General features: G+C 48.7%; 1 protein-coding gene across 2 annotated transcripts in view; it reads right to left on the minus strand.

Annotated features, from left to right (window-relative positions):
• The window catches only part of SMAD6 (SMAD family member 6), a 64,581-nt gene extending 49,220 nt beyond the window's left edge, over positions 1 to 15,361 (minus strand). Inside the window, exons 1-3 of one of the 2 annotated variants that reach the window (XM_072982117.2) lie at positions 13,682 to 15,360; positions 5,128 to 5,184; positions 402 to 479 (exon numbers count right to left, since the gene is read on the minus strand). In XM_072982117.2, coding sequence (XP_072838218.2) covers positions 402 to 479; positions 5,128 to 5,184; positions 13,682 to 14,567 — 1,021 coding nt within the window. In that variant the 5' untranslated portion in view covers positions 14,568 to 15,360. Of the gene's footprint in view, positions 1 to 401; positions 480 to 5,127; positions 5,185 to 13,681 lie in introns of both variants that reach the window. The other variant, XM_072982118.2, reaches the window with a different exon arrangement.
• Positions 15,362 to 18,434: the final 3,073 nt, after the last annotated feature.

Raw genomic sequence — 18,434 nt, forward strand, 5'->3', positions numbered from 1 at the left:
CCACAGCTAATCCTCGGATCTGTAGTTTAATAATGGTCTCAAACATCCTGTTATGAGATCCTGCCCCTACATAACCAGAGCTCTTAAGACTGCTTAAAGAGCCAGAGAGGAAGCCACAACAACTTCAAGAATCCCAAGTTTGCTGTGAAACATGCTTAGACTTTCAATTTTTCCCCCAGCGCGAGCAAGGCTATTATCTTTGGTATAATTCTGAAGAGAAAAGTCCTCCTCCTAGACTCTTCGGAGATGAGCAACCATCTCCTCTTTCTTTTATATTTTTAAAATCAGCACGTTTTTTTTTGTCACCGATCCCTGTTTATTAAGACTGTCTTGCTAAATCTGAATTTAAGGAACTTACAAAAGCGGTCACTTGGATACAACAAATTAAATTATATACCAACCTGAAAATTCTCCAGCAATAATATTGGGGGAGTTTGTAGCCTCTGTTTCAGTGTAAGACAACGTGGAATCTGAAAGATCTGGGAAGCAAGATAGGAGAGGACCATGGTTAAAAGAAATATATCTTTTCACCTTGAGTCTGAAATGCAAGTCACTATATATTCAGTTTCATTTACACACACAACTATTTCATTTGAACCAAATCCTCACCACTCTTGAGACTCTCACCATGACCTTCTTACTCCATCAAGTGGATGCATGTTGCTCTCATGAGGAGGGAATAGAAGCCCAACTCCCTAACTTGATGACACCAACCTTCTATCTCCTTGTCACAGGGAGCCTTTCACAAGAGGCAGGAAGGTAGAAAGTCCACCCAACTTTTCAGGGGAACTCAATAAAGAGGAAGGGGATGGACAGGAGCGCCCACAGAGAAGCACAAATTTAAGAATGTCCGCTCTGGACTGTTCTACTCATTGAGAGAGGAAGTTTCCATATTTCTCCAAAGATAATCTAGTGAAAGCACGCTTGATTAAACATGTTCCTTCGTACTCTCTCCCTCCCTTTGGGTTGCAACTCCTAGGACTTTCCTGCCACAGATCGGTTCTGTGTGGATGCACGTTAAGAAAGACCCCAGCTGCCAAACCATTTATTTGTACAAACAAAAATCACTTTCCAACAAGCCTCAACCAACTGTGAGCAAGGATAGGAGAACACAACATTTAAATATGCTCAGCGTGCCTTCACTATGTATTATTTAAGAGCAGAGAGGGTGAGGAATGAAACTCATGTAACTGTTTCCCAAATAATCCCTCAAACATATTGAATCATAAAACACTGGGGCAAATCCTGTTGGCACAATGTTGCATTAGAAATAAATAATTTAAATGAATTGAAAGCTTCCTACCCCTCACTTCAGGTTCCAAGGCTCCCGGGGGACCATTTTGCCCTGGAGAAACCCTTGGGAGCCCTGGAACGAGGAGGGGAGCCTTTAATAATCCAAAATCACCACCAGATTACCATTGCTGGGATCTGGATTACTGCTGGCAATCCAGCAGCAATACTTTGACTACCAAGGCTTCCCTCCCATCGGATTTACTAGGGAGCCTTGGAACATGAAAGCAAAGAATAAGAAGCTTTCTATTAGTCTCATATCATATCCAGATATAGAAAAGTTACTTTTTTGGACTATAATTCCCAGAGTACTGCAGCTATCATGGCCTCAATGGCTGGGTTATGTCATGAGTTATACATACAGTAGTACAAAAATGTCATTTTCCTCATCTCTGGGTAGCCCTATATTGTTTCCTTTGACAGGCAGTGGGTCACTGAAACGTACTCTTTTTTTGGTGGGAGGAAGTCTTTCCCGACTAAGGCTGGCCAGGACTGAACTCAACACTTTTTTTCCTGACAAGCACCTGCCCTGCCACTGACCCAGGGTCTATCATAGCAGGTGGCTCACATTCTTTGCTTCTGCTCACGTGAATGGAGATGCAGAGCTCAGGCACCCCTTAACTTTTCAGGCACATCTGAACTTGCCAGAGAAATAACCCAAGTTTGGATAGATCAAACAAATAGAAACTTAACAGCTCCAAGAATAAGGTTATGCTAAGCCTCCAAACAATTCATTGTTACTATACTTAATTATCACTATTAAAATTCTTGAAGCTGTTTATTCTTGTTTCCTTCCTTCCTTCCTTCCTCACCTGCTGAAATCAAGAAAATTCTGTTTTAACAAGTTAAAAGACGTCTGATCTCTCACTCTCTCTGCCTTTCACTTACACTCCCTTTAATTAAAAATGTGCTCTGAATGTTTGCTCCAAACTCAGTCTTGCTTCCCCCCACCCTCCATTATAGCAGCGTAAAAGGAAAAGTTCCAATTCTGGGCAAAAAAAAAGTATTCGATCCAGGTAATACATCTAAGAAAACAAGTGGAGCTGCAAGTTTTTCCTTCTTTGGGTTTTTGTTGATGTTGGGGTTTTTGTTTTGTTTTGTTTTGTTTGCAAAAGAAAAAGCTATCTTAAGGGACATGAGTGGCAACTGGACAGTGAATAACAAGGCTATCAAAAAAGCCAACAATTTTCAAGTGAGGCAGATTGTGTTGTCGGGGAGAAAGACTATGCTGAGGACAAGTGGTTGGAAGAGAGAGAGAGAGAGACTGTCTTTCATGGGATGAAACTCCTACTGGATTATACTCTAGCCACTTCTAAAGGAGGGCTGCATAATATGAATGAGGTACATCTCCTGGCCCAGTACTCACACCAGTCACTCCATTATCTTCCTGGGCTTTGGTAGTTTGGCACCATTTCTGAAGGCTCCCCTGTATTGCGCCCTCATGCAACTTCTAATGTAAGCAGCAGTGGGGGCTCCATTAAAAAAAACATTCTACTCGTTTTAGGTTGATGGGTAAATCCCATTTAAAACAAGCAACGTTTTATTACCTCAGTGGCAAGCTATTACTATAAGCCACTTAAAGGAAGTAAAATTCCTGCTTCAAATGTTCTTTTCCTCCCTTTCTCTGCCGAACTACAGAGGTACAATCGCAACCCACCAAGCGGCAGGTTGCAGAGAGGGAGGCAAAATCAATGGAGGTTGCCCACCACCACCATACAAACTGTAGCTGAAGATCCACATTCCATTGGGTGGTTCACCATTTGATATGTTGTCATGATTTCAGCTGCTCTCAATGTGCTGCAACGGGCCAGAGTAGAGAACCTCTCCCCACCCTATCACATCATTGACCAGCACAAGTCTTTGGAACGTTTTCTGCTGCTACCTTGATTCCGTGCAACTCGCAAACTTCCAAACAGCTCTTACAATTTAGCAATAAGAGATCTGGGATTTCTAGCACCCACTTGCAAAATTCTGACAGTGGGAGGGTAAAACCAGAAGGCAAAAAAGAGGAATCCTTAATGCTGCAGATGTTGCGTGCCATGTGTTTCTGCTTTGAAAAGTGACAGTCCCGCTGCCTGCTGGAAGTCCCATTACGACCCAAGAGTCACTGCAGTGCTCCACAGGAAGGGCAGTCTTGTTACCAATTGGGTTCTATAGAGGGAGACTCTCATGGAACTACCCTTTCCCATGGAGCATTGTGGTAACTCCCAGAAAGCAGTCCAATTCCCAGTCAGCACCACAGCTGTCTTCTTCCCAGAGGCAGGGACTCCAGTTGCAAGACTTTCTGCAAAGTCAGACTTAAGTTGCACTGGTGTCTCAACTCAGATTCAATTCGGCCCCTCCCCTGCCTCCAATGATTCAGACTCATGATCTGGAGCTCCCCCCCTTTGTTCCTGGAGAAAAACGCTTATTTTTAATAGGTACTCAGACTTGGGGCTTAGAACTCAGGACTTGGTACCAAAGACTCAGGCCCAAAAACTTGCCAACAGCCGTTCCTTCCTTCAAAGCAGGAACATGTGGAATGTAGCATCTATGGCGTAGTGGCCCCTCTCTTTTGCCTTCCGCTCCCAGAATTCTGCCTGGAGGATTCCACGTGAATTCTGGGAGTGGGAGTCCTAGAAATCCAGAAGTCCATCCCTACTGTCATTCTTAGATTCTTTTGCTGGTCTATGGCAAGAACACCCTCCTTCTTCACATTTGACGACTGTGTCCAGACACAGGATGGGAGCCTTGAAGGAGTCTCTGCTTCAGAAAACAGTTGGTTACGAGTGGCCACGTTGGCTCTGGGATAGTCCAAGAGGATGTTTTCCGTCTCTTGTGTTTTTCAGGAAGCCTTTTGGTGACCCACTCAAAAGAAGTTAGTCAAGCAACGAATGCTCTTTTCTTTCGCCCTAAAAAAGCTGTCCCCTCTTCATTGCTTTGAGTATTACGACTGCTGCTTATTGGAGAAGGGAGCAATCACTCAGAATCCTCAGAGGCAGATATCCACCCACTTTCTCGTAGAGGTGAATTCCCATTCGCAGACTTGCCTTCCAAGGCATCAGAGCAGAGAACACCCTCTGGCACCCTATACACTGAGGTCTTTTGTTGAAATGCATCAGTGACAGCATCATAATCAGTGACAGCATCATATTCTTTGGGAGGCATGTCCCTTTGGATTATGCCTGTGTTGAAGTGGCTCACGTTCTAATGCACATCTTTATGGGCCATATTTCTTGTTCAGTTTCTCATACCCAGCACTGTTGAATTTCTCTATATCATTATACAGTTGCTAGAACCTCAAGAACAATACCATGAAAATGCCAGCTAGGGAGAACTTGCTCCTTATTTGATTGGATGTTTAGCAGCCTTGTGCCGGTTCAGGTATCACAGAGCAGAAGTGCCCAAAACAGAAGAACCCTAAGAAAAACTGAGATCCCCCCAAAAAACATCCAAATCCATTACTGAGCCTTCTGGGAACCCACAGGAACTTATATACTTCTGCGGTTATCCTGAAGCTACTTCTAGCCTTGTGATCTAACCAGATACCCTGGCTCTAAAGAAATGCTGAGGTTGTTGGTGGGCCACTACCTTGCCAAGAACACTTCTGTAGCACCTTAATCACAAAACATGTGCAGATCTGGTTATTCTATTGTATGCAGTGACTTTTGCCACCCACACCCAGCATCACTGCGACATAGCTAAGCCTCAAAGCTATCTGTTCTCCTCCAGGGCTGCTGCCAGGAGTCCAGAATTTGCAAACATTTGCCTTTCCAATTTTAAGCATTTCACATAGACATCAATAAGACCCTCACGACCACCACTGCCTCCAAACCACAGAGAAAAATCTGCACTTACCCAGTGGCTTTTGCTCATCATTCGGAGACAGCCGGGAGTAAGGAGGGGGTGGAGATTCTGAAAAAGAAGAAGGACTTGTATTAACCAGCACCTTTGCAAAAAGCTTGAGTTTCCACCCCAGGGAAGTAACTTATTGAGGTAGCATTATCTCCTTCTCAATATTTGTGGAGATACTGTGCAAGTATTTTGTCATCCTGAAGGTGGTCAAGATTAAGGCACAGCAAAGTTGCAGGATTTAAATAAAACATATGCTTTCCTTTGCCAAGCTGCTGGGTGTCAATTTGTGTTGTATACTAACCCTCTTACATGACAGCAGATAAACTGATACAGTGGTGCCCCGCATAGCGAGGTTAATCTGTTCCAGATTAACCATCGCTATTTGGAAACATCGCTAAACGGAGTAGAAAAACCCAATGGAACGCATTAAACTTCGTTTAATGCGTTCCAATGTGCCCCAAACTCACCGTTCAGCGATGTTCCTCCATAGCGCAGGCATTTTCGCACTCTCCGTAAGCGAGGGCAGGGTGCGGAAACACTGTGCGTGGCCATTTTGGGTCTTCCGGCGGCCATTTTGGAACCACCGATCAGCTGTTCCCCCAACATCACAATGTGAAGATCGGTAAGCGAAACGCTTACCAATCGTCGCAAAGTGAATTTTGCCCATTGGAACCATCTGTATGCGATTGCATTAGCGATCCCAAAAAACGGATCGCTATGCGAATTTGTTGTTAAACGGTGCGCTCATTATGCGAGGCACCACTGTATTTCAAATTCCAGCATTCCCTTAGTATATTGAAAAATGGCCTAGGGAATATTTCTGAACCATCGCTTTGATGCCACTTAGTGAGGACAGCAAGTTCAAACAATATGTGACAACTAAAGCATTCAACTACTTTGCTAAAATCTTCACACACACCCCAGGGAAATGTGGGAATGGTAGTTTTCAACCAAGACTAAAAACAGGGTTCCTCTGGGAAGTGAGACAGTCCAAGTGGTTTATGTCCCTGCAAAGTGAAACGCATTTCAAAGTGCAGTAGAAACCTTCCTATTAGGGCTGCCAAGGTTCTGAAAAACTATACTTCCTTTGGAGGTGTCCAGTAATGCTAGATCCATGCAAAAACCTCTTCTCAAGTCTATGCGCCTCTGTTAGAAAGAACACGGTATTTGGTGTTCCAGTAATATTCAAGGGAAAGAATTCCATCACTCCCTGTAGGAAAAGATCCGAAGCGACTCAATTTGGAGCACAACAGGAAGAAATGGGATTGCAAAACAAACAAAATTAAGGAAACCTTATCCCCGCCTCCCCCCCAGAAAAGGAAAATCATTAGAAGAATTTGCAGTATCTTTGAGAATTTTTTTCTTTAAACACACAGAGAGAAAAAATTAGAGAAGGAAAAAAAAGGAACCAAACATACACGGATTCTGCAAGTGAGTTAACAAGATCCAGCATACAGTAACTTGTATACAAGAAAACTTCCTTAGACCCTTAATCATCAGATTTAACTGAATTTCACAGAAAATATTAAGCAAGCAGGAATATTCCGGTTCACAGAGCTGGTTCTTCCTTCTCTAAAAGAGTTATAACAGAGAAGCAAAGGCTTTTATTACTTCTAAGGAGGAAAAGGTCCCGCTTGCAATGAAAAAAAAAAAAGAAGTTGGAAAAAGAGGCACTGCAACTTTAACAGAGGGAGTCAGAAAAATTGCCAGTCAGACTGGCGCCAGCAAAATGCAAACTGCATATTATCACCACTTCTTCACCTAAATAGGAGGGGGGGGGACCTCCTTAGGAAAGAAAGAAGGAGGGGAAGAGGGGGAAGCTTTTCAAGCACAACTTGAAACTGATCTCATTTGAAAGGGGATAAAGCAGGCCAAAAGAAATGGGACTTGTACGGGTGTTTCTCTTTAATTCCCATATTCTTTTGCCTCAAGAAACCACTGACTTTTTTTTTAATACCTCAAAAACAAAACACCAACAAAAAGCCACGTCTCCTTGGGCATAGCCAAAACTGTAGTAATTTTGTGGATAACAATCCCCACAAAGTAACTAGCGAGGCTGAGTTTGCATTCTAAAATAAAAGGTGTGGGGGGCGGGGGGGGGAGTCCTGAGACTGCAATCATGATGTTTCCTTGGGGTGAACTTGAACAGGCTTTACTTCCACGTAAATACTGTACAGCCGGGACTGGATTTATTAGGCAAGCCAAAGCCTCTTCCAAATATTTCTTTCCATGCCAAGAAAGGAGGAAGATTTTGCTTAACTCCGTGCCTTTCCACAGAAAATGTTTGCTCCTAATCCAAACCCATTTTCGAATCAAATTCAGCTTGAGTTTATTTAAAAAAACAAAACAAAACAAAAAAACACCACTCAAGCTTGTTTTAAAAGATAAAAATATAGTGGGTGTTGTCAGAGCAGAGGAAGAAGTCAAAGGAGAACCTTCCACCCCATCACTCTGCTTCATTACAGACTTATCGTGATCGGCTTCAGTGAACACCAGCTATTTCTGCAATGTAGGCAGGAAAGGGGGCAATTCTCGGCTATCGGGTGTATGAGAATCTGGTCCAAGGGCAACACAAGAAGGGAAAGAGCCTCATGGAAGTTTTTTTTAAAGTGCCACCCACTCCTCCAGACCCCCTTCTCTGTCCCCCTCCTGCCAATATCTAACTTACTCTCTATAAAACATAAACTATGAATCATCACAGTCGGGATGGACAAAATAAAAGAAGGTGCTCAGGTGAAAAAGGGAATAATCTCAGAAGTAGCAAACATTTGTTCTTTGAACCAGGGCTTCCAGCATCCTACATGAGCCACTGATCACGCTGGCTAAGAAATGTAGTTCATTTCCTGTCTGTCATTATTTTGAATAAATCAGCATAAAGTTCAAGTCTGTCATTATGGACCTAATGAAATTCTATAGATCCCACTGGCATCACGGGAATTCTACTCCTCTGTCTTTCCTAGCCTCGATTGACTAAAAAAAAATTAGGGGACACCCCCCCAAGCATTTTTGTGCTGCTTTCATACCTTCAGGGACGTGGTGGCACTGTGGGCTAAACCACAGAAGTCTGTGCTGCAGGGTCAGAAGACCAAGCAGTTGCAAGATCGAATCCACACGACGGAATGAGCGCCCGTCGCCTGTCCCAGCTCCCGCCAACCTAGCGGTTCGAAAGCATGCAAATGCAAGTAGATAAATAGGGACCACTTCGGTGGGAAGGTAACAGCGTTCCGTGTCTAAGTCGCACTGGCCATGTGACCACGGAAGATTGTCTTTGGACAAACGCTGGCTCTATGGCTTGGAAACGGGGATGAGCACCGCCCCCTAGAGTCGAAGACGACTGGACAAAAATTGTCAAGGGGAACCTTTACCTTTACCTTTACCTTCATACCTTCAGAGGATTTATTGTGTTAAGAGTCTCTGTGACAATAGTTTAAGGCGGACCAATAAGGTGGACTGCAAGAAGAAGTCTATCCATTCTGAAGGAAATCAATCCTGAGTGCTCACTGGAAGGACAGATCCTGAAACTGAGGCTCCAATACTTTGGCCATCTCATGAGAAGAGAAGACTCCCTGGAAAAGACCCAGATGTTGAGAGGACCCTCAGCTCAACATTTCAGGGCCAAAGTCACACCCCCTATACCAGTGGTCCTCAACCTCAGGCCTCCAGATGTTCTTGGACTTCAACTCCCAGAAATCCTAGCCAGCAGAGGTGGTGGTGAAGGCTTCTGGGAGTTGGAGTCCAAGAACATCTGGCGGCCCAAGGTTGGGGAACACTGCCCTATACTGCTGAAAATGGAACTGAAGCAGGGGCAATGAGAGGCAGCGTTGGCTTCGTCCAGCTAGGGAGTTCACAGCCAAAGATTTGAATCTGGGACCTCTTGACACAGAACAGAAGTCTCTCAGTCACTAGGTTACACCCACTTGAACATCTGAGGCTTGTATATGGTAAAATAACTAGAGGCAGAGGAACCCTAAGCAAAGCTGGCAGACGCCTGCTCTACGTCCACTTGGCATGGTTGACTGGTGGCTTCTGTGAGGTACAGTCCCCAAACATTCACTTTCCCAAGCTCTGGGTCTGAATGGGAGTCCCATCACTTTTAATGCTTCATTCAGCACAAACCGTGCGCACCAGGCATGGTAGAAAACAACGCCTGTCGTGTCACAGCTGCTGCCAAGAGTTCTGGAGCAAACAAGAGAAAGCTGAAGGTCAAACAGAGGTGGCAATAGCCATCTTCACGTGGAAAGCTTTATATACAAGGAGAGGGAGCAGCAAAGTGCCTTCTAGCCCCTGCCCCATCCACGCTCTTCCTTCACAAGACAAGTGCCCAAAAGAAGGGAGACAGAGCCAGTGTGCCTTCCTCACACACACACCCCACCGACCACCATAACACACATGCACACTTGCCACTGGAATGACTGACAAGCACTAGCACATGAGCAGAAGAGAGGGGACATGTCCTGTGCCCTGGGAAGGGTCACCCCAAAATGACAGGTGACCACATGGACTGCTGGTGTCCAGTTCAATACCAGTTACTCACCACAGAGGGTCACAAATACACATTTCTGTTGAGGGTTAGGGTGGGCAAAAATATAGCCCTCCGGATAGTTTAGGACTGCCACTCCCACCAGCCCCAGCTATCAGATGGAACGGTGAGGAATGCTGGGAGTTGCAGTTCAGCATCATCTGAAGAGCCACACTGTATCCACCCCCCTGTTTATTTCTTCACATCATTTATGTTTTTGTCCCCTTTATAATAAACAAGAGATTAATTTGATCTTTGAGGGCAGCCTCTGAAGAGGGCAGATTATCTGGCCACCTAGGTAGGCCAAGAGGAAGGCCTCATTCCCTGCCCCAAAACCCCTTTGCAAGAAGAGCTTCCAATATTGTCTTGCCGCACTTCAAACGCAACACAACCACACAGATCAAATGTAAAATAGTTCTGTGAACACACCACACTCCGTTCACACAACTAGCTGCCAGCTTACAAGTATGCAGCAATGTCATGTGGCCAGATGTACGCCCACACATGGATGTAAACAGAGAAGTTCACCCCGATTATGTGTTTCTTTGGCACCTGTTCTGATCCAGATCAATGGAAGACGCTTCATACCCTATTCATTCATCCTGAGCAAGGTGAAAGTGCCCTCATACCTTACAATTCATAGGTAGGGTCATTTCAGCTTCAACCTTTCCCCCACCACCTCAGCAACTGAGCTCTGAATGACCAGATCCTCTGTAGGACAAAGTTGTACAACTAGAAAGTGTTCCCGTGCACCTTCCTTCCCAGCACAACGAGGCTCCCAGAAGCCCAATAAGGCTGGAAAAGAGGCCACACAAGGAGAGCTAAAATACAGATTAAGCATTCAGTGGGGAAAGTTGTCTTTCTGGACTCTAACTCCCAGAACACCCCAGCCAACATGGCCGCAGGCTATGCTCGCCTTGGATGTTATGCCATTATGTCCCAAATACTATATTACTGTATTACCAGCTGCCAGCTTACACACCTGTGTTTTGGAGTCGGACAAACTGAAGCAAAGCTGGTTTTTAAATTATGAAAACAAAGGGTGGTGAGCAAACAAGAGAGTGAGAGAGACAGACAGACAGACTCTATAAACAGACCCTGAGTACTTTCTCCCAAATGAAGCTACAATGTACAGTATTCCAAAAGAGAAAGGAAGTGGAATAAAAGCAAAGGTACTCTGTTGCCAGCTTTGCTTTGCTCCAGGGCTTTCTGGCTTGAAAGCCTTTCTCTCCTCCTTCCAGCTATCTGCACTCTCATCAATTCAGCATTCAACCTGAAAAAAACAGACTTACATTTGGGGTCAAGGATTTCAGCCCTTCAGCTAAACCTGCCCTGTCACTACAGGCCATACAACTGCCACTTTCCCCCTTAAGAGTTAAAAATAGAATGTAAAGGGGTCCTCCAAAACAGGGGTCTTAATAAGTATACACCTTCAGAGGCAACTAGGCACACCAAACATCTCCCATATCTTTACCTGGAGATAAATTACACTGGAGTCATGATCCTCACTTCTAAACAGTGGCTGAAATCCTGTTGCATTGTGCAGTAAGTTGAGACTAAAATAGGCCTACAGCAGTGGTGTCGAACTGTGGCCCTCCAGATGTTCTTGGACTTCAACTCCCAGAAGTCTTCACCACCACCTCTGCTGGCCAGGATTTCTGGGAGTTGAAGGCCAAGAACATCTGGAGGGCCACAGTTCGACACCACTGGCCTACAGTATTTGAATCAATGGAATTTACATTGGAATTGACTCATCAAATCTCCAGATTCCATAGGTCTTCTCCAGTGTGACTTAATATGCGAAGCAAGAGGATTCAATCACTGTGTTTAGGATTGCAATTGTCTTCAAGGGCTCAAGAGCTGTCACTCACTGAGTCAAAACACATGCCCAGGTGGAACATAATTTATCTGACTACACATGGTTGCTCTTAAATTCTAGATCCAAAAATAATTCAGTTTTCAGTGAAGGTCATGTTTGAACTAAGAATACAGATAATCAGTGTATTTTATTTATAAAGGTGTGAACCTTGAGAACTTTTCTATTTCAGTCCTGCCAAAACCTTAAAAAAAAACACCTCAAGTTCAAAATGCCTACCTTCAAACATTGGAGGTGTCCACAGGTGGGGGTGTCTCAAGAGTTATCCTGCTCTGGCAGGAAGAAGTAACCACTTGCTACAGACGGTGCAAATAATAATTTAGGGCCAGTTCAGAAATCCAGTCGATTTCTTACATCTGGAGAATCCTCAGCCTCATTACTGGAAACTGAAAGTGTGAACTGACCCCACTAAAAAACACAGCATCTCTAGGATGGTATCTGAATGTTTCCTTAGACCATAACAATCCATTCACACCTTCAGATTGCTGCTTCATCACAGTAGTCTATGAGAATCCAGTCTTAACAAACAGCAGTGCCATATGTCCATGGACTTCATGTGAAAAACCCAGGGCAGGAAACAACAGAAGGTTCTATGTATGGTGATTGATTCATACACCCAAATGCAGCATTGGATGCAACAATCTTCAAGTGAACAATCTGCATGCGTGAACTAAGCCTAAGGATAGATTTGAATTAAGAACTCAACTAGTGAAACCATCACCACTTTGGCACAGTGGTGGCAGGGAGGAACATTAACAGGAAGATAATTTCTGTGAATGCTCTTCTCACTCCACCCTTCAAAGGTATTCCAGGTCACCAATTCTTCAGGGTGCTTCAGAGAGTTTTCAAAAGCAAACACCATTCCAACATTATCATACTTAACAGGGCCTCCAAGCTTACACCCTGAATCATTTCATGATTTGGTGTGATGGGCACAGTAGATTTATATGTGTCCAAAATGAAGTTGAGGGAAGTTTACAGCCCAACACATTTTGGAGGGCCAGAATATGGTGGGAGGGGGGGAAGGAGTTTGACCAACATTGCTGATAGGAGAAGGAAAGGACTGGACCCTGTTAACTGTAAACAGAGTTGTACCATGGCTTCAAATTTCCTGGAACCCACACTCTTTTGGCCTCAGTGTAATGTACTATCACCCCACAATGCATTCTGTTTATACACACACACACATGATTATTAACCTGTATACATCACTACCACATTTGCAAAGATTCCTATGTAAACCTATTAAAGTTTCTGCTCCAAGGAATGTGTCACATGTTCCATGCCTGAGGTCTGGTCTCGACAGCAAGTTCTGAGGTGGCCACTGCTTAGATTAACAGGAAGAAAAAGCTACTTCAACTCTCAAGAGTCCTCAACTTTTGTGAGACAGAGATCACTATACACCTGATCTTCAGCCTCCAAGTCCACTTTGCCTGGGTGGGATCTGTGGTCCAGCAGGCCGCCAAAGGAGGCAGGTAGAGATGCAGATCCCCTCTTTGTGAAGGAGACAGCAGGGCAAACCAGATGCTACAGTTAGGGAACAACAGAGCAGGGCACAGAACACAGCATGAGGAGGATGCTGCTGGAGACTGAAAGACAGGCCACACCATAAAACCCAGGGGGGGCTGAGCTTCCCCTCTACTTTCAGATGCCACAGGATTTGCTTCTGCCCTAACAAACTACTTTTCATAGAACTTGTTTATGCAGAAGCTTCCATACCATGAAGAACATAATTCTTCACTTGGATTAGATCCAGACCATCCACCTCTACCAGTGGCGAGTCAGATGCCCCTGCACACCAAGTTAGGTGGTGTTGTATTTTTACTACACCTCAAGAATATCCCAACCAGAGTGGCCACCACAGCAGTAGTTTAAAAAAAAGCTTTCCCCATCTCTGTTAACCTATGAGGATTTCCACTGACAAGTCTCTCGAAAAGGCTTGAGGGGGGGGGGAGCCTGTCTATCCCTCCCTGGGTGTTAATGGGCTCCCGGGTCCCGGAGCAGTGAAGGCGAAGGCTCTGCTGCCCCCTCCCCGTCGGAGGAGGAGGCCTTTCTGGAGATGGGCTCCTTCGAGAGGGGCCTCCCCGCCGTGACCCCCCCCCTCCCGCCCCCCCACCCCCCGTCCGATGCACCGCGCGGCCCGAAGGCGCCTCCTGCCTTACCTGGCCCACACAGCCTGCTGAAGTGATAGGGGTTGCAGCACACGGTGGGGCCCTCGGGGAGGCCGAAGCTCCGGCACTCGCACAGGGGCTTCAGCTCGCCCGGGTGCTGGAGGTCCGGCCAGCGGAAGAGCTTGCCCAGAAGCAGGTGCGGGGGGGCGGCCTGGCCGCCGAAGCGCACCTCGGCCGCCCGCGGGAGCAGGACGCAGCCGCCGGGCATCCCGCCGCGGGACTCGACGGCTTCGAGCAGGCTGTCCAGGGCGCGCTCCTTGAGGCGCTTGAGGAGCGCGTAGGTGACGGCCTTCAGCTCCTGCTCCAGCAGCGAGAGGCGGCCGCGTCCTTCCCCGGCCGGCAGCAGCTCCCGGGCCCGGGAGGCCCCGCCGTCGGGCTCCCGCTCTTTGAAGAGGCAGCAAGTCACGGTCTTGGCGTCGTTCTCCTGCGCCCGCCACGGGCTCCCCTCGGCGGCGGGGCTCGCCTCGCCTCCTCGCTCGGCGTCCTCGTCCCGCGCGGCAGCAGTGGCGGCGGCGGCGGCCGCTTGGTCTGGCCCCTCGGGGGGCGCCGGAGGGTCGCCCTCGCCGCGCGCCATGGCGCTCTCCCAGGGGCGCGGGTCCTCCGCTTCCTCCTCCTCTTCCTCCTCCTCCTCCTCGACGGCGCCTCCGCCGGTCACCGCTCGCCTGCCAGCCGAGAGGGGCTGCTCGGGGCTCCGGCTGTCGCTGCCGCGCCGCGGCTCATGGCTCTTCCGGAGGCTGCTGCTGCGGCTGCTGCTGCCGCTCCCGCCGCTACCATCCCCTCCTCCGCCCCCTCCGCAGCCGCCGCCGCCGCCGCCGTCGGGGAGGACCCGGCTTCGCCAAAGTCGCCGCACAAGCCCTGCCCGTTTGGACCTGAACATACGCTTGGCCCGGGCGCGGAGCTGCCGGCCTCGGCTGACTCGAGGTCAGACCCTCCGAAAGGGGCGCCGCATGAAGGAGGAGGAGGCGGAGGCCCCGCGGGAGCCGCTCCTCCCGGGACGGCGGCGGAGGCGGCGGCGGCGGGGCTCGGCGCAACAGCTCGGGCTCCTCGCCCGCCCGGTCCAGCTAATCGCCCAGAAAGCGCCGCCGCGCCGCCGCATGAGGGACCGGAGGGAGGGAGGACCCACCCGCCGAGCGCTCGGCCCCACAGGCCGGCGGGGAGCCCGGCAGCAGCGCGCCGGGCAGGCGGGGGGAGATCGGCCGCCCCTTGGGCCCGACGCGGGTCGCCGAGAACCGGGCGGCGAGTCAGGCGCCGAGCGCCGCGGGATCGTCCAAGCCAGGCGCGCAAGTGCTCGAGCAGCGACGCTCCGCCGGCGCCCGCTTCGTCTTCCTCCTCCGCCGGCTCGCTCGGTTCGGCGGCGAGAAGGCAGCGGTCGGCGCCCTCGGCCGAGGCCGTCGGCCGGTTCCTCTCCGCTGGGCAGCTGGAAAAGTTACCGGACTCGCCAAGTTAGAGGCTGGGCGGCCCAGCCCAGAGCGGCCAGCGGCAGGAGAGGCAGCGGCAGCGGCCGCGGGAGGAGCAGCAGCAGCGGCAGCGGCGGCGGCGCGAGCAAGGTGGCGGCGGCGCCGCACATGGCTTGGCCGCTTGTAAATATCCCAGCGAGCGGGGACGCCCGCCGCCTCGGCCCCTGGCCGCGAAGCCCTCGGAGCGCCCCGCCGCCACGGCCGGGACGCGGGCAAGGCAAGCAGGCAGGCGGGCGGGCGGGCAGGCAGGCAGGCAGGGCTCGGTGGGGGCCGCGCGATCCTCCTCCTCGGGCAGAGCCCCCCGACTGCACGCCGGCGGCGGCTCCTCCTCCTTTCTTTCGTCCGCCCGTGTCCCCCCCCCCCGTTTCCACGCCTCGGGGCAGCCGGGATCTGCAGCGAGAGAGGCGCGGCGGCGGCGGCGGCAGGCACCGGATCGCCCTCGCTCCCCTTTTCCCCTTTCTTGCCTCTCGCTCGCTCTTTTTTTGTTCTTCTAAAACACACACACACACGCACACACGCACACGCAGGGCCCCCTCGGAGAGCGCCGGAGTCATTGGCTCCCTCCCATCATGTGCCAGTCTAGACACTTTGGCGGCGCGGAGCTGCGCTGAGGGTTGCGCAAACAAGGTCTCAAGTTTCTTCACTCTTAAAGGAAAACGCCTCCCGGCTCGCCTCGGCTCCCCCCCCCCTTACACACACACACACACACACACACACACACACACACACACACTCTCTCTCTCTCTCTCTCTCTCTCTCTCTCTCTCTCTCTCTCTCTTCCAGAGCGCGCTCGCGCGCGTGCACCCCACCTCCTGCTTCTGGCTTCGGGGCAACCCCTCTTCTCCTTCCAGTTGCCGCACAAGAACCATTAAGGGAAGGGAAAAAAAGGAGGAGGATTAAAAGGAGGACGAAGAGAAAAAGGATGGAAAGGGGACTCCTCTTTTGCCATTTGTTTCGTCCGTGCAGGAAGGCAGGAGCGCACCAAGCGGGCCGGACGAGGTGGAAAGGAGCTTCCCCGGCGATTAACCTTCCCGTAGCTTCCAACTATGAAGAAAGAAAGAGAGAGAGAATGAGAGAGGGCAACTTTTAATCAATCGAACTTAGTCCCCTGAAGTTTTCAGATTGCAATTTTAGGCATACTGTACATACGTAGCAATAAAATTCCGTGGCCATACATTCCTGGGACTCCCTATAATTCATAATGGAGAATGAAGCCTACCATTTATCAAGAGTTAATTTATTCATTATTTTAATGCCCTGCCCTTCCTATAAATGAACTTAAACCACACCTGTCCTACTCACTTTTTCCTCACAAGACCCCAGGAGGTAGATCAGGCTGAGAATGACTGGCCCAATGGCTCTCGGTGAACCCATCTCTCCAGCCCTAGTCCACCACCCAGGCCACACTGACTCCGTTTCAGTATAAGAAAATGTAAAAAAAATTTTATTGATCAGCTGATGGGTTCTGAGCTGTCCGTGATGGATCAGGAAAGAGATCTTGGCGTGCTGGTGGACAGATTGATGAAAGTGTCAACCCAATGTCCGATGGCAGTGAAGAAGGCCAATTCCATGTTAGGTATCATTAAAAAGAGGGATGTGGTGGTGCTGTGGGTTAAACCGCAGAAGCCTTTGTGCTGCAAGGTCAGAAGACCTGCAGTCGTAAGATCAAATCCAGGCAATGGAGTGAGCTCCCGTCGCTTGTCCCAGCTCCTGCCAACCTAGCAGTTCGAAAGCATGTAAAAATGCAAGTAGATAAATAAGTACCACCACGGTGGGAAGGTAACGGCATTCCATGTCTAGTCGCGCTGGCCATGTGACCACGGAAACTGTCTATGGATAAACGCTGGCTCTATGGCTTGGAAACAGGGATGAGCACCACGCCCTAGAGTCGGACACGACTGGACTAAATGTCAAGGGGAACTTCTACCTTACAATCATTACAAAGAGACTGAAAATAAAAAAGCCAACATTATAATCCATTGTACAAAATGCTGGTAAGGCCACACCTTACAGTTCTGGTGGCCACACCTCAAAAAAGATAATAGTAGAACTGGAAAACGTGCAGAAGAGAGTGACTAAAATGATGACTGGCTGGTGCACTTCCTTTATGAGGAAAGACTACAGCAGTTGGGGCTCTTTGGTCTAGAGGAAAGGCACCGTGGGGGGGGGGACAGGATTGAGATGTATAAAATTATGCAGGGGATGGATAAAGTGGATAGAGGAAAGCTCTTTTCTCTCACACACAATACCAGAACCCATGTGACATCCACTCCAATGGAGTGTCGGGAGAGTGAAAACAAACATAAGTGTTTTGTTAATCTGTGGGACTCCTTGCCACAGGATGTGGTGATGGCATCTGGCCTAGATGCCTTTAAAAGGGGATTCTACAGATTTCTGGAGGAAAAATCCATCGCAGGTGACAAGCCATGAAGAGGATTTATTATCTCCAAGCTTAGAAGGAAGGGACCTCCAAATGCCAGATGCAGGGGAAGGGGTATTAGGAGACAGGTCTCTAGTTGTCTCCTGTGCTCCCAGAGGCGTCTGGTGGGGGCTGCTGTGAGATACAGGAGGCTGGACTAGATGGGCCCCTGGCCTGATCCAGCGGGGCTCTTCTTCTGTTCTTAGGTAGTGGGGGTTGACATGCAATTTTTACCACCAATGGGCAGCACTACTGGAGTATTGGACGCTGAGCAGACTTTACAGTGTCAAGGTGGTACAAAATACCGTTGGCTGCATTGAAAGGTGTTGTTTCTGACTTGTAAAGAATGCTCCTTTTGCAGTCGCATGCACTTGAATGGGATCCTCACTCATCTGCACACCAGCATCAACCACCTCCTAGGTCTGCAAGCTGTCCCCCCAAGCCACCCCAAGCTATCAAAAACATTTCATAACAAACATCTTATAATGCCGGTCACTTTTGTTCCCACTTTACAGGAGGTGAGGCTGAGGAGCCTAACGCTGAGGGAGGCCCGGAAGGAAAAGGCAAGAAATCGGGCCTTCTCGGCGGTGGCTCCTTGCCTCTGGAACAACTTACCTCCTGATATTCGCGCGGCCCCCTCGCTGGGTATTTTCAAAAGGCAACTAAAAACACTGATGTTTCGGCAGGCCTTCTCCCCCTAGCTAATTCTTGATTCCCCTTCTTTTCTCTCTCCTAGTGTTTAGTCCTATTGTTGAAAGTTTCTTTTATGTAAAACTGCTTTTATTCATTGTTGTACCCCTTGTTGTAAGCCGCCTAGAGTAATCTTAATCGACTAGATAGGCGGGATATAAATAAATAAATAAATAAA

This window comes from Pogona vitticeps, chromosome 12 (assembly GCF_051106095.1).
Source record: "Pogona vitticeps strain Pit_001003342236 chromosome 12, PviZW2.1, whole genome shotgun sequence".
Taxonomy (NCBI): Eukaryota; Metazoa; Chordata; class Lepidosauria; order Squamata; family Agamidae; genus Pogona; species Pogona vitticeps.